This window comes from Bufo gargarizans, chromosome 4 (assembly GCF_014858855.1).
Source record: "Bufo gargarizans isolate SCDJY-AF-19 chromosome 4, ASM1485885v1, whole genome shotgun sequence".
In the NCBI taxonomy this organism is placed as follows: domain Eukaryota; kingdom Metazoa; phylum Chordata; class Amphibia; order Anura; family Bufonidae; genus Bufo; species Bufo gargarizans.
Genome location: NC_058083.1, coordinates 247206946 through 247234544, shown reverse-complemented (window position 1 = coordinate 247234544; position 27599 = coordinate 247206946). Strand labels below are relative to the sequence as shown.

The 27599-nt window shown below is 40.5% G+C and overlaps 1 protein-coding gene across 5 annotated transcripts in view; it reads left to right on the top strand.

Moving 5' to 3' along the window:
• COL12A1 (collagen type XII alpha 1 chain) overlaps positions 1-27599 on the top strand; it is a 165569-nt gene that overhangs the window by 92101 nt on the left and 45869 nt on the right. For all 5 annotated transcript variants that reach the window (XM_044288842.1, XM_044288838.1, XM_044288839.1 and 2 more), the window contains 15 exons: positions 2082-2211; positions 3888-4027; positions 4756-4885; positions 8785-8927; positions 9137-9266; positions 12657-12799; positions 16017-16146; positions 19809-19928; positions 20554-20700; positions 21229-21345; positions 21469-21615; positions 22548-22622; positions 24793-24932; positions 25953-26076; positions 26487-26630. In XM_044288842.1, the coding sequence (XP_044144777.1) occupies positions 2082-2211; positions 3888-4027; positions 4756-4885; positions 8785-8927; positions 9137-9266; positions 12657-12799; positions 16017-16146; positions 19809-19928; positions 20554-20700; positions 21229-21345; positions 21469-21615; positions 22548-22622; positions 24793-24932; positions 25953-26076; positions 26487-26630 (1960 nt within the window). The remainder of the gene's footprint in view (positions 1-2081; positions 2212-3887; positions 4028-4755; positions 4886-8784; positions 8928-9136; positions 9267-12656; positions 12800-16016; positions 16147-19808; positions 19929-20553; positions 20701-21228; positions 21346-21468; positions 21616-22547; positions 22623-24792; positions 24933-25952; positions 26077-26486; positions 26631-27599) is intronic.

The window sequence follows — 27599 nt, the reverse complement described above, 5'->3', positions numbered from 1 at the left end:
ATGCAACATTAATTTTTATGAATGGCCTGTATATCCTAATGAATAGCCATGTATCAGTATATCCTCATGAATGGCCATGTATCGGTATATCCTCATGAATGGCCATGTATCGGTATATCCTCATGAATGGCCATGTATCGGTATATCCTCATGAATGGCCATGTATCAGTATATCCTCATGAATGGCCATGTATCGGTATATCCTCATGAATGGCCACATATCAGTATATCCTCATGAATGGCCATGTATCGGTATATCCTCATGAATGGCCATGTATCGGTATAACATCATGAATGGCCATGTATTGGTATATCCTCATGAATTGCCATGTATCGGTATATCCTCATGAATGGCCATGTATCGGTATATCCTCATGAATGGCCATGTATCGGTATAACATCATGAATGGCCATGTATTGGTATATCCTCATGAATGGCCATGTATCGGTATATCCTCATGAATGGCCATGTATTGGTATATCCTCATGAATGGCCATGTATCGGTATATCCTCATGAATAGCCTTGTATCTGTATATCCACATGAAGAGCCTTGTATCCGTATATCCTCATGAATGACCTTGTATCTGTATATCCACATCAATAGCCATGTATGAATGGCCATGTATGAATGGCCATGTGGAAAACATGGCTCTGGGTGTTGATAAATGTTGTAGAATTAAAAAGACCATTAAATTAGTAAAGAGGCCCACGGCTTTCTCTGTTACCTAATGAGACCTAGAAATTGTGTTGTTGGACTTGACACGGAGAATGCAAAGGGAGGTCCCTAAATAGCCAGGATCGGAATTTTGTTGGATCCTAGCTTTTAGTATTAAAAGATGACTATAAATATAGCTATCCTCCAGCGGGTTAATATGTGGACACAGTTTCTCTGGCTCCTGTGATGACATCACATACAAGTACTTTGGTATATGGGAAAGGGATGCCTCCTGGGTGAGCCTCGAATTTAGTGTAAAAAGAGCCAACATTTGGGGCATTTCTATTGCATAATGTAGCATCAAGTTTAAGGCTGAGTTATGAAGCAAATGTACCAAAAATAATAATCCAGTGTGCTGTGCTTGATGGGGGACATGGCTTACTGAGAAAGTAGGTATGGGCTAGGGGGAAGTGGGTGTGGCTTAATATGCTACAACATGATTTTGGTGCATAGTTAGCCAACCAATAGATGGTATAAAGTTAGATAAAAGTATTTAAAAGTATTTAACCAACCATTACATTCATCATCCAAGAAAGCCACTGTGATATATTTGGCATATGTGCTGTATATACTGCCTATGTTTACGGTTTAGACAAGATAAGTTATTCTGCCCCAATGAGTTGTGTCCAGTGTCCTATGTGTCCATGTGGCTTCTATATATCATATATCTGAACTACTGTTAAAAGAGCAGAGCAGCACATCAAGAAATATTGTCCCTCCAATAATCATGTACAAAACATTCTACAATGAGAAAATAAAGATGGATACCTTATTGGGGTATTCTGAATTAATGGAGGGGGTCCTCTGCTTGGGATCATCAACTCCTGGCCAGAGTGGAGAGGGCTATAAAGATTGTCTCTCTCTCTGGAGGACCTGTCCCGTTCTGTATCACACAGACAATGCATTGATTTAGATCGGCACTGTGTAGTTCTCAGTTTCCCCCTGTGGTGGCGCTGAAGAGAAATTGAGTACATGCTGTGAGTTTTCACCTCAAATGACACTTAATCACGTGAAGTTACAGAAGGAACACACGCTGTGATGATTTTATTCTTAAGAGATGCTAGGGACCGTCCAAAGCAGGGAAACCCTTTAAATCCATAGTTTTTTAGCGGTAAGAATAAAAATCGCTTCTGTTTCTAAGAAGCTTTGTACTGTAAATTGCTGACATGGACACCTCTGCCTCTTTCTTACACTATGCCCTTAAAAGATTTCTATGTGTAATTCATAAAATACTTTCTATATTTGAGTTTAAACCATCCAGTCTGTGCAATGCATTCTGTACGTGATGTTGTCTTTGGATGGGAGATTGAGAACGGCTATGGAAAAAACTTTTTTAACTGTAGGATTGTTTGTTGACTCCCTAGACAACAGTTGGTGGAAGGCAGAGCAGTGTTGTACTGCAGAGACTCCAGCCAGATACCCCATACACAATAACTGTAGCATCACAGTATGCCGAAGGGGAAGAAGGAAGAATTTCAGGAAGAGGAAAGACGAGTAAGTTACCTAATTACAATGTATTCTATTGATTTTTTTCATATATTTATTTTCATGTCATTTATAGTTGTCATTCATTTTATGTTTTCCCTTTATCAATTACTGAATTGCAAGCCTTTAGCTTGTAAAATGTGAACATGTGCATTGAATTCATGGCTCTCTCCAATCTAAACATGTACCAGATTTATCACATTGTCTGGATGATACATTTGGTGCATTTTTAGACTGCTTAGTCTGAGTTCATACCTCCTTCTAGTTGGTTTACTTTGCACCAGAATATTGGGGGTGTTTTGATTTGTGCCAAATATATCAACTGTTTTCTCCAGAATTTTCACCATAAAGAATGCATCACGCCAGAATTATATATGTCAACGTGCGCAGGGCTATCAAATTGGCGCATATTACACCCTATCATCCTCTTATCGTCAGAAATACTGTAACTCAAATTGTTGCTAATATGGTGGTGTTTTGTGTAAAATGTTGCATTTCTGGCATAAAGATGCAACTTTTTGTCAAATAGTCACATTTATGAAAAGAAAACCAACTCGTTGTGGGAAGCAGTGATAGGTAAGTATTAAAACAGGACTCATTTATTTTTTTCTAATATAATTGAGCTAAACAACAGGGTTTTGTCAGTAAATTGACCTTCAACAACAAAAAAAAACAACATCCCATGTCTGAGACAAAAGTCGCAAATATGCTTCAAAAGTTGCTTCAAAAACTTCAAAAAGAAGCAAATATGCTTCAAAAGTTGCAAATATGTTTCAAAAGTGGCAGGCGCAGTGTGTCACAGGTTGACTGAAATGGCGCAGTTCGGTTTAAAAAAAGACACATTTTAGTGCTATTGGTGGAACCATTCATTTCAATGGGTTCACAAAAAAAACTGAAGTTACTCCGTGTGCATTCCATTTCCGTATGTCCATATTTATTTTCCGCAAAAAAGTAGAACATGTCCTATTATTGTCCACATTATGGACAAGGATAGAACTGTTCTATTAGGGGCCAGCTATTCAGTTTCTCAAAATATGGAATGCACACGGACGTCATCCATATTTTTTGCTGATCTGTTTTTTGTGGACTGCAAAATACATACAGTCGTGTGGGGTTGTGCTGTAGTTGCCTGCGCAGCACATGGCCGGGACACCATTGCATAGGGAAAAACTAAAAGTTATATACCAGTACTGTACTGTAAACTGTAGTGATTGCCAAACTGCATTTTAGGGCCCCCTAGTGGCCACTTTTATAGTGAGTATACACATTAAAATGTGCTTGTACAATGGTTGAGGTCCGAGTGCTGAGACCTCCACCAATCACTAAAACCAGGAGATAGAAGCACTGAGACAGCTCTGTCTCTCCTAGCTGCTGGAGATGGACTGGAGAGGGGCTCATAGACTTCTTATTGAGCCTGTCTTCAGCAGTGTGGAGAGACGGACTGTGTGAGAGCTTCTATCTTCTCATTTTAGTGATTGATAGGGGTGTTAGCACTCGGACCCTTACCAATTAAAATCTATGTTATGTCACTATGGCTTATAAAAAGTTTTCTCAACGTACGGATTACTGCACTAAAGTGCACCAAGATCTTCTTGGGAAAGCAGAAAGACATGTAAGATGTTGTATAATGATTATAACTATAGAGTATTGGGAATATAAATTGTACAAATAACATTGTGTTTCAGAGCCTTTGAGCACTGTAAGAAATCTGCGAGTGTATGACCCAACTACAAGTACTTTAAACGTTCGATGGGATGTAGCGGAAGGAAATGTGCGTCAGTATAAGGTCTACTATGTACCTACGGCTGGTGGAACTGAGGAAGTGGTAAATGTTCTGTTTTACATATCTCATACATATGCCTTGCATTGTTAGCATAGTCTTGCATAGTATTTAGTATACACATTTGTTTTTGAGTCCGGCAAGCATTCCATGCATGTGTTCTGCAAGAGGCATGGAGAATGAACTCCGTGCAGTGGTATAGTAATGTGCACCAGTAGGTCATACAGTATGGAAAGTTAATGGGGTATTCCAGTTACCATGAATATAACTTATGTTTTAGACTAATTCATCATCAATAATTACCTAATATAATGTCAATTTCACATATTTACCGTTCAGTAGTTATAAAAGTAGTTTTCCTCCCTGCTACCCACTGTGTTTCCCCCTAATTTACCATGGCATCGACCTGTAGTTCTGAGCCTTTGTTAGGTCGAGCATGCTCAGTGTGTAGAATAGATGGGACGTGACTGGACTGTATATCAGGCAGCCAACCAATAAACATCAACACTCACAGCAGAAAAGCTAGGCATTGTGGGGATTGTAGTCTTTAAAGTTTTGTGAGGCAAGATCAGCCGCCATGATACAGGCTCACATAGGAGCTAGACAAATGGATTGCAAGGTAAATTGAAGCTCTGGTTATATGGGTTCTGGTTGGGTCACAGCTTGCAGCCTAAATGCAGTTTTTCAAAAATGAAGTTACTTTACTGGAATACCCCTTTAAATAAAAGGTAAGTGGTATTTTACACATTGATATTTGTTTTCTGCATTTACAGACAACTGTTCCTGGAAATACCATCTATTCGGTTCTCAGGGGACTTCAGCCAGACACACCCTACACAGTAACTGTGGTCCCTGTTTATGCTGAAGGAGATGGAGGTCGCATATCTGACACTGGAAGGACATGTATGTCACATAGATTGCTTAATATCGTATTTTTCCCTTTTATCATGCTATTCTCATAGAAGAAAGCACTGAGGGATTAAAGGGGGGGGGGGGGGGGGGCACCCTAGGTGTCCACCACTATACAGAAGGAAGGGGCCTCCACCACTGCAAAGTTTCCCTGCCTGAAGCATCCATGTGCCGCAGTGTGGGAAGCTCCTCTCCCTGCTATAGTCAGACTCGGGGTAGAGAGCAGCAGCACATAGACTTCTACTTCCAGAGGCTGAATCCTGTCATGTGCGGCTGAGGTAACGATACTGCACTTCCTGACCTCTTCTCTGTAATGCAACATGTCAATCTGCAAAAATATGGATAGATGTATGGCCAATGAATGAATGGGCCAGTGTGCTACCCACAAAAAATGCAGACAGCACACTGATGAAAAATACGGCTGTGAGCATAAAAGCTAATGATGACTTTGGGTCATTTCATGGGGCAGGTTTATGAAACTGTCACAAAGAAAAATTATCTTTCTTACCCATAGCAACTAGAGATGAGTGAATTTCTTTAAAATTCGATTTGGCTTATTTGCTGAATTTCACCAAAAATTTAGCTTTGTGACAAATTACTTTGAGTAGCGGGTGCAATGACAGGGATCTGCGATAGCGCCGCCCCCCCTCGTCATTGTACCCCTCATTGTACGCCTCATATGCCGCGTTCATACATGATTGCATCATCTGAGTGTACAAACAGTGTGAAATTAACATAAAAAAAACACATTACATCAAACTTACCGCATCCATTTGCGCGCGACAGACCGGCCACCGCCATCTTGCTTGAAGATCTCGGCCGAAATCACATGTTGCGCGAGATTACGTCATCATGCCGGCCGGCAAGATGGAGGCTGGCGGCCCTTCGTACGCAAATGGAGGCAGTAAGTTTGAATTTCAGGATTCATCGATTGACGCGAAGCACGAGGAAATTCAGCTTCTAGGCGAATCTAATAATTCCTGAAATTCTGATCGAATTCCACTTCGTGGGATTAGATTCGCTCATCTCTAATGGCAACCAATTGCAGTGTATATTTTGTATTCTGCAGTTGAAAATTGAAAGCTATACTGTGATTGGTCGTTATTGACAATAGACACAGATTTGTGAAACTGTCAGGAAGAAAATTAATTGTGCACCGTTACAGCTTCCATGGGGGGGGGGGGGGGGTGAACCGGCTTTTTCTACCTCCTGAATAGCAAGACAGTCTAGTTATATAATGATACATGAGAGAGGATTATGGCCCTACATTCTGAATAGAGATGAGCGAATAGTAGGATTTTGTTTTTTTTTTCTGTTAATTTTACACAGTATTATTACTCTCAGATGCCATGATCATGTATGAACGCAACATTTGAGGGTTAAAATGATGGGGAGGGGCACTATCACAGCTCCCTGACATTCGTGATAAAGTAATTCGTCATGAAGCGAATGTTTTTGTAAAATTCGGCGAAGCAGCCGAATATATGTAAGATATTCTTCGACAGCACCATAGAAGTAAGGGCCCTTTCACACGAGTGAGTTTTCCATGCGGGTACAATGCGTGAAGTGAACGCATAGCGCCCGCACTGAATCCTGACCCATTCATTTAAATGGGTCTGTGTAATTTTTTTTTTTTCACGCATCAGTTCTGCGTTGCAGGAGAATCGCAGCATGTTCTATATTCTGTGTTTTTCATGCAGCCCTGGCCCCATAGAAGTGAATGGGGCTTCAGTGAAAAATGCATTGCAGTCCAGATGTAATCCAGATGCAGTCCGGATGCAATGCATTTTTCACTGGTGGTTGCTAGGAGATGTTTGTAAACCTTCCGTTTTTTTCACACACATGAAAAACGCATCAACGCATTGCACCCGCAACGACTGAACGCAATCGCAGAGAAAACTGAGTGAGCATGATTGCAAAATGGTGCGAGTTTCACTGAACACATCCGGAATGCATCGGGAGCCAATCCGTATCGTTCATGTGAAAGGGGCCTTGCTAAATGTTGGACTCATATGTTCAGTATTACTTCAGAGAGGGGACTTGGATACCCCTTGGTCTCGAAATTTTTACTGGTCCTGGTGTTTGGACTCCCCATTTGAACTTTTTTTTAGCACCTGTCCTTTGTATAGGTGAGAAATAATTTTCAAGTAATAACATGTTTACCAGCACAGCTAAATTCTAAGAGTATAGTCCCATGTAGTAGTGGAATAAAAACCCAGTGGTCCGGGCTTTTAAAAAGATTGTTCGTTGCCAACACAATTTTGCTCTTACCTCATTTTTGCAGCCATTAACAATCATGGACATACAGTTAAAATTATGGAAAAAGTACAAAGAAGTGCGACTAAACTGATAAGGGGCATGGAGGGTCTTAGTTACGTGGACAGACTAAAGTAATTACATTTATTTAGTTTATGGAGGACATGATTAACTCATATAAATATATAAGGCCGTACAAACAATATGGTGGAAAGCTGTTCCATGTAAAGACCCTTCAAAAGACAAAGGGGACACTGCATCCATCTGGAGAAGAAAATGTTCAGTCTCCAGAGGCAACAAAGCTTCTTTGCTGTAAGAACTGTGAAGCTGTGGAATAGACTTCCTCAGGACGTGGTCACATCAGGGACAGTAGACAGTTTAAAAAAAGGTTTAGATGAATTCTTAAAAGTAAATGATAGTAATGCTTATGTTAATATGTGGAAGTCCAATTCTCTCTCCCTTTCCCTTAATTCCCATCCCCATCCATCTCTTGGTTGAACGTCATGAACTTATGTATTTCAACCATACTAACTACATGACTATGTTATCTGTGTTATATTGTTGTAGCATACATACATATGTGTGTGAAGTACCTGTTGCAATGGACTGAGTTCAGTTGCTGCTTTCTTGTGATAGCACCATGGTTTGGACTCCATATTAGGGCAAAATGCTGCTTACATGGTCTCCCTTTGAATTTGTGCATCTTCCCTACGAAATTTGTTTTCTGACCAAAGTCCAGCATGATCGGTAATTTGATTCCAATTAAAGAGCATTTGACATCAGGATCAGCTCTGTTAAACCAAGGATAATGCCTGTAAGGGTTCATCCCGCTGAATAAAACAATACTTCAGTGCTGTTGTTAATAATTTCACTCTTTATAAATGTTTAAGTTAGGCCTTTGGTGCACGGAGGGTTGGGCACATAGCTTTGGAGCACCAGAGCTTCTCTGCACTTCATTGATAGCCACTCCCTTTCTCCTTGATTGACAGGGCCAGGAATCGTTTCTGGCCTTTAATCTCACATCTGTCCCAGAGATTCTGTTATCAATACACTACATCTGCTTTTACTTCTCAACTACTGCCAATGACTACTGCACATGTGCTGATGACATCATACTCCACCTGGCAGAGGAGATGCTTGGTTTTGTTCAGGGGGAGGATGACATTTTTGGCTTATGCACAGTTGTCATTGACAGTGCTGGGAAGCAGAAGCAGATCTACTACCCAAGATTACAGGGCCAGGTGAATTGCATGGCTTTGTCAATCAAGTGACTATCAACATGAAAGAGCTGTGCCGCTTTGAGGGCAAGTGCCTTCTCCTCTGTGCACCAAAGACCTATCTGACATATTAATAAAAAGTGAATGACTCCAGAGTAGTGCAGGGGATCCGCATAATTGAGGTGTCAGTTTACTCAGCTGGATCCACCCTTCCATGCATTATGCCTGGTTTAATAGGGTTTATTCTGCTGACAGATGCTCTTTGGCAATGGCAGTTTTGTCTACTTCTCTGAAATACAGAAATAAGTATATAAGATTGACTATGATCTGGATGACTGTGAATGGGTGCATTCTTTGTAAATCATAATTTTAAATATTCTGTACGGAGACAACGTATAATAATGTACTATTTTATTATAGTGGCACGAGGAATTGCCAGAAATCTTCAAGTGTACAACCCCTCAACAAATTCACTAAATGTTCGATGGGATCCTGCCCCTGGACAGGTTCAGCAATACAAGGTCAACTATGCTCCTCTCCTTGGAACTACAGTTTCAGAATTTGTGAGTAACAAACCCCAAATGTTGAATTACATATTATGTAATGCTGTTATAATACTCATAGGACCTATAAAGAGCAGTCTCCCACTGGCGGTAATGCTATATAGAAATTGACTTGTTCTAAGTTGAAGCCATAACCGTAGTGGTCAGAATTAAAACAAAATGTTCTCTGTTCTTACAAATAAGCCCTAAATGTTCACATTTACCTGTAGGTTGTGGTTCCTGGCAATACTCACAATGTGTTACTGGAGCGCCTGATCCCTGATACTGATTACTCTGTGAATGTGGTGGCCATGTATGCTGATGGAGAAGCCGAGCCGAGCACTGGACAGGGAAAAACATGTATGTACACTACATTTACTAGATATCTTTGTTTGCATTTAGTATGTTTTTTCCAATATCAATAGAATACAGTATGATAGTCCTAAACATTTTATTCTAGCCAAAAAGTTATTGTTTCATGTTGTATAAAACATAACTAAAACACATAGTAGGGAGTTTAATGCAAAAACTATTATTCATTCTGTTGCCGAATCGTGTCACCTTCATCTACAGAAGTCATTCCTACCATTCTACGGAGGCTACTACATTAGCAATCCAACTTGTCTTTACTGCAGCAACTTATTATTACTGACTTAACACATTACCCAGACTGACATTTATTTATTCGATCATAAAAACAACTGTCAGATCCATCTTTATGGCCATTGGGTGTGCCAATGTCTTTCTCCTCTCTGATGGTTTCCGTTGTCTTCTAGAGTCAAGACCAAGTTACTAGTCTGTACCACTGTGGTGCAACTTTCTTCTCATTTCTATGTACCATTTTAAAATTGCTCTCCATTTGGTGAAAGACCCATAAACTTATGATTGAACATCCTCTTCAATCATAATCTATCACCCACGTCAAAAATGAGCAGTACCTTCACTTTGAAATCTTCTTAAACGATTAGAATAATACTTGAAATGTGACCCTGGGAACTTTCCTATGATGATGATATCTCCTAACTACAGGTGAAACTCGAAAAATTAGAATATCATGCAAAAGTCCATTTATTTCAGTAATACAAATTAAAAGGAATTGTATTAATGCAGCTTAAAATTAGAGTTTTGTGAAAAGGTTCAATATTCTAGGCTCAAAGTGTCACACTCTAGGCAACTAATTAATCCATATCGCCCTGAGCAAAGGTACCTCAAAATTGTGACTTTAGTGTTTCATAAGCTGTAAGCCATAATCATCCACATTATAACAAATAAAGGCTTGCAATATCTCACTTTGCATGTAATCAGTCTATCTTATATGTTAGTTCCACCTTTTTAGTTGCATTACTGAATTAAATGAACTTACGATATTCACATTTTTCGAGTTTCACCTGTATATTGCAACTATGACCACAGCCCAAAATTTACATGCAAATTGACTTAGACACTCATACCTCCTCAATTAAAGCTGTCTTTTAAACATTATTGACCTTGTTCAGTGTTGATATATAAAGATGAGGTCAGAAGTACATATTAAGCAGTTGCCACTTCATGTTAAGTCAAGCCTAAAACATGGAGCATAGTATAGAACCCAAATCTGTTGATAATTGCTAAAGGTACTAAACTGAACCCTTTCCTGATTTATTCAGTAAACTACCACACAGCTTTGTAGTTGCCTGTGTTCTTGATTTCGTGCTTAAAATAAAACAGATGTAGTGAGGTGATCTTATATACAAATCCTAAACTTTACCAGAAGATATCAAACTCAAAATTGAATGAAGATGGGTCAGTTTGTTTCAGAATTGAAAAAAAAAAAAACATCTCCAAAGTAATATTGCTGTTTATTTTCAATGTTGTTTAGTACCAAGTGTAAACCAATTGGATCTGTGTAGATTTAAGCATATGTTCCTGTTCACACACAATTTGTACACATAGAATCAATCTACACTAACAACTGAGTAACTTTGTCAGTACATTTAATTACATAGGCATCACGCACACAACCGTTGTCTTTTTGCAGCCCGCAAACCATAGACCCATGAATCCGCATTTTTGTCCATTGCACGTCCGTTGTGCTTCTGTATTTGGCCTTATTGTTTCCATGTGTCATCCATTTTTAGTGGACCACAAAAAAAAAAACAGAAGGAGAAAATTGTCACATTTTTAGTCAATATCTTGACCCTGAGTTACAGTATGTATTATAGTTTAAAGCTGCATTGACAGTTATGTAAACATCAGAGCAGAAATCTTCCATCACCCTTTTGTAGCTCAATGTCTTCTGGAGGCTACATTGGTGATTTTCACTCTGACTTGCTTTCTACTGCGTTATAGGTGTTCCGATAAGTTTTTACAGAATGTATTGGCGGGTTTGTTGAGACCCATGAGAAAATGAAATGCAGTCGGGAATCCAGAATCCAAAATGTCTTCATCTATGATTGTCAGAATAAAAATCAAACTGATTTGCTCTTGAATGATCTGTTCCAATCTTACCTTCCTTAAAGAGGACCTTTAATCTGGCAAAAAATTCTGAACTAAGTATCATGATATGCACAGCAGCGCCCAGGGATCTCACTGCACTTACTATTCTCCCTGGGCGCCTCTCCGTTCTCCTGCTATGCCCTGCCGTATGTTCAGGGACTTGGTTATACTGGGCGGAGACGGCCCTTTTTCTCCTGGGCATCTCCACCTCCCAGGCTGTGAGCTCTGCGCTGCGATTGGCCAGCGCTACAGCCTGGGAGAACGAAACGCTTTGGAGAACAAGGGCAGTCTCCTCCTACTATAACCCCGAAGTCTCCGCCCAGTATAACCAAGTCCTCGAAGATACCGGAGCGACGCCCATGGATAATAGTAAGTGCAGTGAGATCCCTGGGCGCCGATGTACATATCATGATACTTAGTTCCGAATTTTTTGCCAGATGAAAGGTCCTTTTTAAATAGTGGAGTATGAGATATTTAATGAAAAATTAAATATTGTAATCCAGACAAGAAATTTGCTTGTTGGTGATGACGATCCCCTTTGGGGCCTTCACCAGATAGGTTAATAAGCTTCTAATAAAATTGTCCCAGTGTGTATGAGTTAAGGAGCCTTATTGGGGACAGTGATACGTGGCAATCTGTGGAAATGTACTGCAGAATATGGTGGAGCTATGGAAACAAAATAAAATAATCTATTTAGAGACTCCAAGAGCATGTAAAAGCTTCAATGCTGCAGGGTCAGTTAGCATTATGCTAACTATACTTTTATATATATGTGATATAAAGATTCTCATAGAGATATGGCTTCCTCTTGGATCTGGCACCTTCTTGTGCGTTGGCAACACCTAATCAAATGATATCATTATTAAAACCAATATTTCATGGTATTTTCTGAATTCAGCTATTCTGCAGTGTTCTAAAGAATTCAGTGTGGAAAGTTTGCTCCTGTGTTATATTACAAATTTATCCTATTTTGCTGACTGCTTTGCAAATCCCTCCAGCTACTATGAGCCTTCCAAATACCTGTGGCATCCCTCTTTCCACATTTCGTTCATACTGCGGTAGGTTTATTTCTTAATAATCTGCTAGTATGTCCTAGCTGGCAGCGTTGTACTACAAAGAGCGTGTAAGGCAACCAGACACCATGAGTGTGGTTGGAAACTTCAGAATTTCCTGTATTCACATGTTCATAAAAAATATTTGACATTGCTGTTAAGAAGAAAATCAAGGTTAATATCCAGAGTGATGATTGGTTTGTAATTTTGTTTTTTCTGGCAGTACCCCGAAGTGGGCCAAGGAACATTAGAGTTTTTGGAGAGACAACTAACAGTCTTTCAGTAAGCTGGGATCATGCTGACGGTGAAGTCCAACAATATAGAATTATCTATGCACCAACTGTTGGCGATCCTATTGATGAATATGTAAGTTTTCCACCTTTGAAAGACATTTGATTTCTTTAGTTTTATGATTGTGGTTTCAAAAACTAATAGAACAGTACTTTCTTTAATGTTGTCCTTTAATGACTAATTACTTTTATGAAATTATTTGGTGGTAACTGTTGCTAAGCCAGTTATCCCACTCGGCCTTCTGTATGTCATAAACTCATATGTTGCCTACTTTGGATGAACCTTTTGTCTAGAAACCCCAGGAATCAACTGTAATCTGTGGGGGTTTCTAGCAGCAAGCATTCAAGTTCTCTACAGTGCCCCCACAGGTGAAATAATAAATTGCACAGTAAACTGTACACAGAATGCCTGAATTCACTAGGATCCAGAAGGCAAAATACACTCTTTGTAGCTGTTCTCCCCTCTGGGAGATAGTCCAATCCACTGTGTATCTGCTCACCTGTTTATTAGTTGCAGTGCTTGGATTGTGAAGAACTTCTATTTAAGTTCTTCACAATCAAACCCATTTTAAGACATGTAAGCATAGCTCATGGGAATGCAGGGGAACACTGCCATATTGGGCACTGTTGGGGTGCATTGCATAAAGCCTGCACCTTTCACAGTCTAGTTCTTGGGTTTGTCCTAGCAAAATCAGGGAAAGTTGGTAGGGCAGACTGGGAACTTAAAGTGGCCCTGTAAAAAAATAGTTAAAGTGTCCCCGTTTTGTAGTCAGGTCCAAATTGATGGAAGGCAGGGCCAACACAAGTAGGAGGGACTAGTAATACCATATTGTAGCACATCATACCACTCCAAAAGAGCCAATTACCGCAGTCCATCACAAAATACTGTCACCAGCAGCACAAAATACATCCCCAAAAGCTTCCAGTGGCCGGCCGTGAGGGGGGCTCAGGTGGCCCCCTGGGCATTGGCCCACCAGGAAATTTCACTTGTAAGGTCTTTGGCCAATCAACCAGTGACAGTTGGTGTACATGCTGTATGTGTATCTTTGTGCATAGTTCACAGTCTTTTGGCTTAGAATAATTTTCAATTATCATAGCTGCTTTTCTCAGCCTCATCCCCTTCCATTCATAGCATATCTGCGAGTAATGCTTTAGGGTTTTCCATTGACTTCAGATAAATTAGGAGACTCTTTTACATAGGTTAGGAATATCTCAGGCTTGACATCCTCTTCAGTCCATGTTACAGGCAAACAAAATGAGATATAAAACAACACTACAATTAAAGGATTCCAACAAACAACTCCAAATACATCACTGTGCAAAACTTTTAGTCAAGTGAGGGGAAAATGTTGCAAAGTTTGTAACTATGTTTTCAAAAATAGAAGTGTGAATAGTTTATTTTCATCAATTAACAAAATGCAAAGTGAATAAACAAGAGAAATCTAAATCAATATTTGGTGTGGCCCCCCTTTCCCTTCAGAACAGCATCAATTCTTCTAGGTACTGTACAGTTCCACACAGTTTTTGGAGGAACTTGGCAGGGAGGTTGTTCCAAACATCTTGGAGAACTAACCACAGATCTTCTGTGGATGTAGGCTTGCTGAAATACTTCTATCTTTTCATTTAATCCCAGACAGACTCAATGATGTAGAAATCAGTGCTCTGGGGGCCATATCATTACTTCCAGGACTTATTGTTCTTCATTACACTGAAGATAGTTCCTAATGACATTGGCTGTATATTTGGGGTTGTTATCCTGTTGGGGTTGTTATCCTGTTGCAGAATAAATGTAAAATCTACCTAAACCTTTAGAGTAACGTCATTAAAATGAAATGTAAATGTATTTTTTTTTTCAACTTTTACTAGCGAAATAGCCATCCGAACTTCAGGTGCCTATTTGGGCTTTGCAATCCGTACTCCAGTACACCGCTGTGTATGAGAGTAGAGATTTCCCTGCGGCCACATTGCTGCTCCTGCCTATACCAGTGTTGCTCTTCTAAAGCCTAGAATCGTTGGGCTATGTCAGACTTTCGCAGAGCGGGCACAGGAACATTGTGCTATGGAGCTCTTGCCTTGTGCTAACTTGACTCCACTAATAGCCTGCACCGATTTGGTATGCAGGCTATTAGCAGAGTGGAATGAGAGCAGGGCAGGAGCACCATATAATAGCAGTGCAGCTGCAGGGGAATCTGTACTCCCATGCACGGTGGTGTACCGGAATTCGAATTGAACGTCAGGTGGCTTTTTCGCTAGTAAAAGTAAAAAAAATAAAAATAAGTAATAGTAATAAAAATAATAATAAGTACCATATGTGTTTTATCAATTAGTTTTAATAAGGTTTCTCTGAATGCTCAGTTACACTTTAAATTGAAACTATTAGCACTATTTTTGAAGCATTCTTACTTTGCAGCATTTTTTTCCATACCTGCCAGAAACTTTTGCACAACACTCTATATTACATTCCAGTGACATTTCTAATTAATTTCTAATGCCATTTCTACTGGGCTTAATCTTTATGTCTTACCCTAAAATGCTGGCACCCTAAAGGATATTGTTAGGTCTATGTTGACACCAGCAAGAAGTAAAGTCGGAATTATCATTGGCTAATTGCCCCTTTTTGTCCAGAACAAACACATGTAGGCAATTGAAAACATTAAGAAGATAGAGACAGATTTTTAGGTTGGTTGACTATTCGCTAAATACTCCACCATTGTACTTGCATTCAAGCACCGTTTATACTGTGAGGTCCTAAGAATGCCACATACTTTCCATAACAGACATAGCACTTTGTTTTCTGTCATGCGTCCAAACCAGTTCCAATGTCGTGTCACACCACATTTATACATATGTTCCCCATTTTGCAGACAATCTGCCTTCTGTTGAAAGGACTGTATAGCCAGTGTTCATTTTGCAGAACAGATGTATAAGACATTATGTCTGGTCTCCAGTGCTTACAGTGGTTAGAATAAAATCTTACTACGTACATGTTGCAGGCATCTCTCCTACTGTATTGATGCTGCACCAAGACACATATTCTTTAGTCTGAAGTATGTTATATATTTTAATAACTACACAATAAGATAAATGTACATGAATCACTTTGGGAACTGTTATGAGTTCCAAGGATCATACAGTGGCTCTAACACTTAAAATAGATGATCTGGCGTTACTGCCTATAATATATCATCTCTATCACCATCTCTTCGTCATGTTTCCTTAGCTGCAGAAAAATATTTTTTACATGATACATATTGTTATAATTAATGAATATATTTGCATTGGACTTCTTTTAGACAACTGTTCCTGGTAGAAGAAACAATGTGGTCTTACAACCCTTGTTGCCAGACACTCCATATAAAATCACTGTGGTAGCTGTGTATGCAGATGGGGATGGCGGGCAACTGACTGGAAATGGAAAAACAGGTAGGAGTATAGAAATATATTACTTTATGGTATGTGCTTGATAATTGCATTCATTAATTGCCCCTATTATATAAGTTATATAATAGGATTTATGGGTGTAAGTCCCAATCGTTTATACGCCCAGGGACACTTTATTAGATTCTCTTCCCCCTTAATTCTATTGGTTATGCCATGATTTGTGTAAATCAGACATAATATAGTGAATGACAATCTCTTTCTAACAAAGCTAGTACCTCACATGTATCCAGAGATCTCCCCATTCATTACTCCAGTTGCTCTGCTAGATTTATTTCAGAGTGGCAGCTCACAGGATGTGTCCTTACTCAGGGGGCATGTCTTTTCTGTTGCAGTTCTCTCCCTATCACAGCTTATGGGCTCTGTATTTTCTACTGCAGCTCTCTCCCTATAACATATCAGGGGGTCAGTCTTTTCTGCTGCAGCTCTCTCACTATCACATATCAGGGGATATGCCCTTTCTGCTGCAGCTCTCTCCCTATCACAGCTCAGGGGGGTCTGTCTTTCCTGCTGCAGCTCTCTCATTATCACATCTCTGGGGATGTGCCCTTTCTGCTGCCGCTCTCTCCCTATCACATCTCAGGTGGTCTGTCTTTTCTGCTGCTGCTCTCTCACTATCACATATCAGGGGATATGCCCTTTCTGCTGCAGCTCTCTCCCTATCACAGCTCAGGGTGTCTGTCTTTTCTGCTGCAGCTCTATCACTATCACATCTCAGGGGATGTGCCCTTTCTGAAGCAGTTCTCTAACTATCACAGCTCAGGGGGTCTGTCTTTTCTGCTGCAGCTCTCTCACTATCACTGCTCAGGGGATGTGCCCTTTCTGCTACAACTCTCTCCCTATCACAGCTCAGGGGGTCAGTCTTTTCTGCTGCAGCTCTCTCACTATCACATATCAGGGGATCTGCCCTTTCTGCTGCAGCTCTCTCACTATCACATCTCAGGGGGTCTGCCCTTTCTGCTGCAGCTCTCTCCTTATCACAGCTCAGGGTGTCTGTCTTTTCTGCTGCAGCGCTATCACTATCACATCTCAGGGGATGTGCCCTTTCTGAAGCTGTTCTCTCACTATCACAGCTCAGGGGGTCTGTCTTTTCTGCTGCAGCTCTCTCACTATCACTGCTCAGGGGATGTGCCCTTTCTGCTACAACTCTCTCCCTATCACAGCTCAGGGGGTCAGTCTTTTCTGCTGCAGCTCTCTCACTATCACATATCAGGGGATCTGCCCTTTCTGCTGCAGCTCTCTTCCTATCACAGCTCAGGGGGTCTGTCTTTTCTGCTGCAGCTCTCTCACTATCACATCTTAGGGGATGTGCCCTTTCTGCTGCAGCTCTCTCCCTATCACAGCTCGGGGGTCAGTCTTTTCTGCTGCAGCTCTCTCACTGTCACATATCAGGGGATATGCCCTTTCTGCTGCAGCTCTCTTTCTATCACAGCTCAGGGGTCTGTCTTTCCTGCTGCAGCTCTCTCACTAGCACATCTCAGGGGATGTGCCCTTTCTGCTGCAGCTCTCTCCCTATCACAGCTCAGGTGGTCTGTCTTTTCTGCTGCAGCTCTCTCCCTATCACAGCTCAGGGGGTCTGTCTTTTCTGCTGGAGCTCTCTCACTATCACATCTCAGGGGATATGCCCTTTCTGCTGCAGCTCTCTCCCTATCACAGCTCAGGGGGGTCTGTCTTTTCTGCTGCAGCTCTCTCACTATCACTGCTCAGGGGATGTGCCCTTTCTGCTACAACTCTCTCCCTATCACAGCTCAGGGGGTCAGTCTTTTCTGCTGCAGCTCTCTCACTATCACATATCAGGGGATCTGCCCTTTCTGCTGCAGCTCTCTTCCTATCACAGCTCAGGGGGTCTGTCTTTTCTGCTGCAGCTCTCTCACTATCACATCTTAGGGGATGTGCCCTTTCTGCTGCAGCTCTCTCCCTATCACAGCTCGGGGGTCAGTCTTTTCTGCCTTTCTGCTGCAGCTCTCTCCCTATCACAGCTCGGGGGTCAGTCTTTTCTGCTGCAGCTCTCTCACTGTCACATATCAGGGGATATGCCCTTTCTGCTGCAGCTCTCTTTCTATCACAGCTCAGGGGTCTGTCTTTCCTGCTGCAGCTCTCTCACTAGCACATCTCAGGGGGTGTGCCCTTTCTGCTGCAGCTCTCTCCCTATCACAGCTCAGGGGGTATGTCTTTTCTGCTGCTGCTCTCTCCCTATCACAGCTCAGGGGGTCTGTCTTTTCTGCTGGAGCTCTCTCACTATCACATCTCAGGGGATATGCCCTTTCTGCTGCAGCTCTCTCCCTATCACAGCTCAGGGGGGTCTGTCTTTTCTGCTGCAGCTCTGTCATTATCACATCTCAGGGGATGTGCCCTTTCTGCTGCAGCTCTCTCCCTATCACAGCTCAGGGGGGTCTGTCTTTTCTGCTGCAGCTCTCTCATTATCACATCTCTGGGGATGTGCCCTTTCTGCTGCCGCTCTCTCCCTATCACAGCTCAGGTGGTCTGTCTTTTCTGCTGCTGCTCTCTCCCTATCACAGCTCAGGGGGTCTGCCCTTTCTGCTGCAGCTCTCTCCCTATCACAGCTCAGGGAGTCTGTCTTTTCTGCTGCAGCTCTCTCACTATCACATCTCAGGGGATGTGCCCTTTCTGAAGCAGTTCTCTCACTATCACAGCTCAGGGGGTCTGTCTTTTCTGCTGCAGCTCTCTCATGATCACTGCTCAGGGGATGTGCCCTTTCTGCTGCAGCTCTCTCCCTATCACAGCTCAGGGGGTCTGTATTTTCTGCTTTAGCTCTCTCCCTATCACAGCTCCGGGGGTCTGTCTTTTCTGCTGCAGCTCTCTCCTTATCACAGCTCAGGGGGTCTGTCTTTTCTGCTGCAGCTCTCTCCCTATCACAGCTCCGGGGTCTGTATTTTCTGCTGCAGCTCTCTCCCTATCACAGCTCCGGGGTCTGTATTTTCTGCTGCAGCTCTCTCCTTATCACAGTTGAGGAGGTGCATCCTTTCTGCTGCAGCTCTCTCTTGGTAACTGTCACAGCTACTGACAGAAGATATGGCTAGTGGCAGTTGAAGTGTGAAACTGAGCATGTGTGTCCACCTCAGCAAAGTGGGTAGAGAAATTAGGAAATGAACAAAGCTATACAAGTACATTTTATTGAATAACCATTCTAAAATTTTAATTCCATGCAATTACAAAAGTATTCAGATCCAGGTGCTGTTTTAAAATACATACAAAAAAAGAACTAAACGCATACATGTATAAACATGAAAAGTCTTTATTGAGTTTACATTACTTGTAACATGTATAAAAACAGCAGCAAGGAAGGGGGAAACCTTCAGTGAGGAACAAAAACAGCATGCTATTTTAAAATGTACACTATAATATTTTTCATGGAATAACCTCTTTAAAATAGCTACACCCCTATACTTAATTAGATGATTAGATACATGTATGTTGTAGCTTAGTGTAAATTATGTCGAGTATTTTAATTGAAATTCATTATCCTGTACATTCAGTCTTCGCTTCTCTTTTCTTCTTTACTTTCTTGCCTATGAAGGCACATGCTGCATGTAAGATCTATTCTATAAAATGTGTTAACTATATAAATCAGCCCAGCATTGATTGTAGTATTCTTGGTTATAATTTATGCTTTTACTATGTTATAGCTGGCTTGCTTGCACCAACAAATCTACAAGTTTCTGATGAATGGTACACCAGATTCCGGGTATCTTGGGATAGAGCAACCTCTCCAGTTCTTGGCTATAAACTTGTATACCAGCCACATGGTAACTTTTATCTTTATTGTCATATTTACATTGATATATTCTATTTAATTTGCATATATCTTCAATTTAGACTATTTATCACAATTAGAAACAAATAGTCATATACTCATTGCTAAAAAGGTATGAGGGAGGCCAAATTCCAGTATTGTCCATTTGAGATCCCTCTTTATCCCATTGGTACAAAGCAGACTCTGCAGTTTATTCAATTTAATACTTTTTTTTATTCATTTTTATCTTGAAAACTTTACTCACACTTCACAAAAGACACATCAGGCAGGGTGAGGGGGCAATTATATTTAGGGCACATATACATAGTCAGATAGTGACAGGCTGGACAGCTTTGTATTTTACACTCAGGTGTCTTCATTGCTCCATAGAACTGAAGAATGAAAACTGACTCTCCTTAGCAATGCTCTTCAAGCTTTGCTAAGAAGATTCTTTACACCCTGGTTTCTAGAACAAAGAAGCCTCTTTCCCTAATGTATATTACACAAGTAATAACAAGTATGTTACACAAGTAATGTATATTACTAAGTATATTAAACAAAACATCTCCATCCTTGCACTATATTAAAATAATCTGAAATAACAGTTATACTTTAACTGTTTTCTACTTCTTGTGCAGATGCTGACGAATCTATGGAAGTATTTGTTGGTGATGTGAGCTCATACACTCTTCAAAATCTAAATCCTGGAACTACCTATGACGTTAATGTGTATGCTCAGTATGATACCGGGCTAAGTGGACCACTCAGAGGACCTGGAACCACCTGTAAGTCCATACCATTATCTTTGCAAGTTCTATGAATAGTATAGTTATGCAAACCTAGTACCATGTTCTTTCTTTTAAGTTTATGATTTAGAGGGTCTAGAAAGGAAAGGTGGATCGTGGGTGTAGGTATTTACAGGCTACAAATATGCTTAGAGATTACATTCTTATCAGTTCTTCCTATGGGAGTCATGTTACCTACATCCTGTTATCTTACTTGTATTTATTTTCCCCAGATCATGATGTTCATTGCCAGATGATTAGCAATGAGCAAACTATTTCTTTTTCAAAGTTTGGAAAACATAAAAAATGTGTTCCAAGCTAGAGGTTATGGTTTGCTTTAAAATGTTCTAACAAACGGGTGGAGATTGGATGTTATGTGGTTGAAAGTAAAGAAGGATAGCCCTCTGATCTCAAATCTATTAAGGTTTTGCTTTCTTCAAGATGACCCTCAAAAATTATGTTGTAGAGCAGACATCCTTACTTTCTCTAATTTCTCTAACGACTTTTGTTCTGTCTTCCCTTTTGCAGTGTACCTGAATGTGACTGATCTGACAAGCTACCAAGTGTCATGGGATTCAATGTGTTTTAGGTGGACACCTCACAGAGCTGCAACGTCCTACAGAGTCAAGCTGAATCCAGTTGATGGTAAGAGCAGATTGTTACTTTGATTTGTACTTGCTGAACGTTTCATTCTCCTGTACCTATCTTTGTCCTGGTGAGAATGGCAAAATGCATAATGATAAACGGTTATTATTTGTGACACCACAGGGTCTCGTGGACAGGAAATAACAGTGCCTTCATCAGAGTCATCAAACTGTTTTACTGGTCTGAACCCCGACACCGAATATACTGCCACCGTATATGTACAGACACAAAATCTTGAGGGCAGTGTAGTTTCAACCAAAGAACGCACTTGTAAGTAAAAGACGCATATATCATAATTACAATAGATTGGACTGCATACAGATATGGAAGACATCAATTCTAAATATTGCTTTATGCCTGGATAGTAGTATATTAAGACTGGCCTTTTAGAAGCTGGTCTTAATAACCTTGATGCACATAAGTTATCTAGAGATGCTCCCCAAAAAACTCCTTTTCATATATAGCCCATTTATCATCATTTTCCTGAACCTGATCCACCACCAAACTGTCCACTGCACCCAGAAGCACTACAGATATCGGCTGGTGACTGGCTCATGCAGTTTTATATCTACTCCCCTATTTTCCCAAGATGGCCAGACAAGCACTTTTACCTTTTGTGTCACCCCTCTCTCCTCACAGATTCTAAGCTCTTGCAAGCAGGCCCCTCATTCCTCTTGTTGTAATTATTGATATGTTATTTACGACTGTTTGTACATAAACCCCTGAATAGTAAAGCGCTGCGGAATATGTTGGTGCTATATAAAGATTATTATATTATTATTAGAGGCACCGGCCTCTATATACTGTTACTTAGGCGCTGGCTGTGCAGCTTTCTTAAATCTACTCCAGCTCCCTTGCTAGTGTAGAATTAAGTCATTTTCTATGCCAAAAACGGGGATAGAGAATGATAAATGAAACGGGATGGCCCGGCACGCCCCCTTCCCCGCCTATGCTACCCTTTCCTGTTGTGACTGAATCTGCAACAAAACTCCATCAAAAAAAGGCGTACTTAAGATCATAAATGACCCCCTATATACTTTATGTTGATTGATTTATATGTCAGTTGACTTCTTACTGAAATGGCCCTAGCTCTTCGGCATGAGTAATAACAATGTAAGCTCCAGTAAGGGCAGAGACAGAAGTCATGCATTCATTACTAATATGTTCTCTTCTAACTCTAAATTAATTTCCATACCCTTTAGTGATAAAGCCAACAGAAGCCCCAACCGAACCTCCTGCTCCTCCTCCACCTCCCACAATACCTCCAGCCCGTGAAGGTAAGCCATATACATTGCATTACATATTAGTAACTAGTGCAATTAGACCATGCACACTGTGAAGATTAGCTGGTATTGGTGCTGAAATGGTGGTAGAATATATAAGTATATTTTTACATCATTTAACTGATTGATGACCATGATCTACAGTCATGTGAAAAAATTAGGACACCCTTTGAAAGCATGTGGTTTTTTGTAACATTTTTAATAAAAGGTTATTTCATCTCCGTTTCAACAATACAGAGAGATTAAAGTAATCCAACTAAACAAAGAAAACTGAAGAAAAGTCTTTTCAAGATCTTCTGTAAATGTCATTCTACAAAAATGCCTATTCTAACTGAGGAAAAAGATAGGACACCCTCACATGTATTCCCTCTTAAATTGGCTCAGATCTCACACAGGTATATCACACCAGGTGCACATAATTAGTAGATCGTTACTCTGCATGTTGAATGAGGCTTGCCCTATTTAAACCTCAGACATTTAGTTTGGTGTGCTCCTGACTGTTGAAGTGAGAGTGAGCACCATGGTGAGAGCAAAAGAGCTGTCAGAGGACTTCAGAAAAAAGATTGTAGCAGCCTATGAGTCTGGGAAGGGATTTAAAAAGATCTCAAAAGATTTTGAAATCAGCCATTCCACTGTCCGGAAGATAGTCTACAAGTGGAGGGCTTTCAAAACAACTGCCAACATGCCCAGGACTGGTCGCCCCAGCAAGTTCACCCCAAGAGCAGACCGCAAGATGCTAAAAGAGGTCTCCAAAAACCCTAAAGTGTCATCTCGAGAACTACAGCAGGCTCTGGCTACTGTTGATGTAGAAGTACATGCCTCTACAATCAGAAAGAGACTGTACAAGTTTAACTTGCATGGGAGGTGTGCAAGGAGGAAACCTTTGCTTTCCAAGAGAAACATCGAGGCCAGACTGACATTTGCCAGAGATAAAGTTGACAAAGACCAGGACTTCTGGAATAATGTTCTTTGGACAGATGAGTCCAAAATTGAATTATTTGGACACAACAGCAGAGGACATGTTTGGCGTAAACCAAACACAGCATTCCAAGAAAAGAACCTCATACCAACTGTGAAGCATGGAGGTGGAAGTGTCATGGTTTGGGGCTGCTTTGCTGCAGCAGGACCTGGTCAGCTCACCATCATAGAATCCACGATGAATTCTACTGTGTATCAGAAGGTGCTTGAAGAACATGTGAGACCATCAGTTAGAAAATTAAAGCTGAAGCGGAACTGGACCATGCAACATGACAATGACCCAAAACATACTAGTAAATCAACCAAAGATTGGCTGAAAAAGAAGAAATGGAGAGTCCTGGAATGGCCAAGTCAAAGTCCAGATTTGAATCCCATTGAGATGCTGTGGGGTGACTTGAAAAGGGCTGTACGTGCAAGAAACCCCTCAAACATCTCACAGCTGAAAAAGTTCTGCATTGAGGAGTGGGGTAAAATTTCCTCAGACCGATGTCGAAGACTGGTAGATGGCTACAAGAACCGTCTCACTGCAGTTATTTCAGCCAAAGGAGGTAACACTCGCTATTAGGGGCAAGGGTGTCCTATCTTTTTCCTCAGTTAGAATAGGCATTTTTGTAGAATGACATTTACAGAAGATCTTGAAAAGACTTTTCTTCAGTTTTCTTTGTTTAGTTGGATTACTTTAATCTCTCTGTATTGTTGAAACGGAGATGAAATAACCTTTTATTAAAAATGTTACAAAAAACCACATGCTTTCAAAGGGTGTCCTAATTTTTTCACATGACTGTATATGATAGTCTAAAGATTTACTATGGACTGTTTAAAAAAAATAAATAAAATCATATTGGAGTTTTAGACAGCGTAGATTTAAATTAAGAAGTCTAAACATTTCCAGATCAATCACAGTTGCTTTGGACTGTATAGATGAAGTTTATAGCACCTATTGGTTGCATTAGGCACACATTGTAGCATCTTAAGACACATCTAATTTTCTCATAAGCTACAGCCACTCACCACTAAGCCTTGAAAAAGTGTCTGGCTTTTAATGTGGTGTAAGGCTTGTCTGCCAGAATTTGGGGTCAGTTGGAGCACATTTGCAACAGTAAATCTGCCCCACTGTGTCCTAGCTCAGTCCTATCCCTCAGAAAATAACCTAATTAATTACATCCATAATTCATTTTTTTTCCAGTGTGCAAAGGAGCAAAAGCAGATATTGTCTTCCTAATCGACAGTTCCTGGAGTATTGGGGATGATAACTTCAACAAAGTCCGACAGTTCATTTTTAACACTATTGGAGCTTTCGATGTGGTCAATCCTAGAGGCATTCAGGTGAGGGTTACAGCAATACTCGATCGGATTTGCATTGCCTGATTTCACTGCATAACAAGTGAATTAGTAGTGGAACATAAAGAGGTCACTAATTGTATTCAACATGAAAGACAATTCTGGTCCATTTATTCTTAAGACTCTATGTTGTGTCATTCCTCCATCCTTTCTTATAACTGTATGTTGTACTGTTTATCTATTATTCCTATTAGACATTTATGAATAAATGTACAACTGGGTTTACTAGTTGGGGGGGGGGGGGATGTCCCTGCACAGTCTGACATCAATGAGAGACTATGCAGGGATCTGTCAAACCTGTGCTGCCAATGTGAGACTATGCAGGGATACACCGCATTGTACATTTATTCCTACATTTCTAGCAGAAATAATAGAGGAACGGTATAAAGTTAGAAGAAAAGAGGCTCCAGAATTTGCATTGTATGCAGAATGCAAGTCGTTCTTAAAATAACACAGGAGACAGGAGAGGTGATGGGTCTCCTATGTTCTTTTTCCAAAATAATAAGAATGGCGTTAGGAGTAGAAGTGGAGAACATTAAGTATTCAGATTGTGTTCTCCAATAAACATGTACAGTCTGTGCTGTTGGAAGCATATACAAGTAGTGCACAGCATGCAGATATCCCAGCGTGCCCTGACAGCTTGCTGCTGGAGGACGGAGTCTGGAAGAAGGTGGGTAGCGATGGATTGGAGAACGCTGTTGTATAGAGTATGTGCATCTTCTACTAGTACCTATGACTAAGTAAACCTGAAATGCTTCTAGTGCTGGACAGGCTACTATAAAGTGCCAAAAATGTGAGTGCAGCAGAGTTCACGGCTAGATACTGGCTGAAACAGAGGGGCGCCCAGTAGAGGGCAGGATGTCCCCACAAGCTAATGTGCCTGGTTCCCACAATAGAAATGTTTCCTGAGCTTATACACAGTAATGTGTGCAATTCATCTGGATATCAAATATTAACATCAACTAGACATTTACAGGATTAATAGCAATCTATATTTTCCTGCAGGTTTCATTTGTGCAGTTCAGTGATGAAGCCCAAACTGAATTCAAGTTAAATACTTTTGCCGATAAGGCACAAGCTCTGGGTGCTCTAGCTACCATCCGATACAAGGGAGGAAACACAAAAACAGGTATGTTACACAATGCTCATACACTGTGAATGTATCAAACAGTGATGAGCGGCAGGGGCAATATCGAATTTGCGATATTTGGCGAATATTTGGGCATATATTCGCAAATTCGTGATCTCCAGTCACTATTTTCTTGATTGCGAAAATCTGCGACTGTCATGGCGTCTAACAGTATATATGGATTGTGGCAGTTGAAGGATAGAAATGAGCATGTGCAGCACCCTCAGTAGATAGACACGCACATTGCCATACAGATTAAACACTAGGGGCCGCCATTATGATTTAACAATTGGAGCATTTTTGTAACAGAAAGTAAATTAGAAAAGTAACTCGTTTTTCACGCTGAATAATACTAAAATAACATTGAATAGTGGCACAACCCTTTAAGTTGTATCTATGGTTTCTTACAGGAAAAGCTTTGAAGTTTGTACGGGATAAGGTTTTGACTTACGAAAATGGAATGAGAAGATCTGTTCCCAAGGTGCTAGTAGTAGTGACTGATGGAAGATCCCAGGATGAAGTGAAGAAGTCTGCCATGGATATTCAGCACTCTGGTATGCTGGAATACACCGTCATAGTCATTTACAGAAATTTGATATAAGGATTATAGCAACATGTTTGTAATTCTAAGATGAAAGTTATCAAGATGTTCTGCAACCATATAAATGCAGAAGATCAGTGAGTCGTAGAAATGACAGTAATGTCATTTTATTTTAGGTTTTTCTAGCTAAAAATATATATTTCCTTATACCCTGTCCAAAAGATTTATATACTGTAAGTTTAATATTTGAAAGAAGATGCTTGATGCGCTGCATTAGAGCCATTAAAGATGAATGAATCTATCCTACACTAATTGAATTTGTTATGAAATTCCCAAAAGATTCTAATTTCAGTAAATCCAAAACTTTTGTGATTCGAGATGCATGCATCATTTATAGTGCCTGTACAGGCTAAGTGGAGAGGGCTTTCATGATGTGCTAAAAATCTTTATTACAGTATGGGAGAATTTATAGTCTATATATATATATATATATATATATATATATGTTATAGTATATATACAGTATATAGTATATTAAAGTATAAGAGAATTATTAAATTATAGGAGAATTTAGCCACCAGTCTTATCCGAGCTGAGAGCTGAAGATGCCCCATACGCAGCATTTGTCAGAGAGTCTTCATGAGCTCCCCCTCCCCCAGCAGCAGATTGCAATATGTAAAAGATATGAATCATGGGTGGTGGTGGGGAATAGCAGATAGCTCATGAATATGAGGACTCTCTGTATATCGAGCAGATCCAGCACTGGCGCTGTTCGATACAGATTTTAGCAAAACTTCTGGCTCACTTCAAGTAAGGGACACAGCATTTTGCTAAGGGTATCTGTCACCAGAGAATGCCACCCTCTAAGAGAGCAGTATGGAGGAATATTATTACCCCACGGCAGTTCTGCAACTTGCAAATGAAGGGATTCAGGTGACAAAATGATATTAGGGGATTGCTGGTGGACCTTGCGGTGAGCATT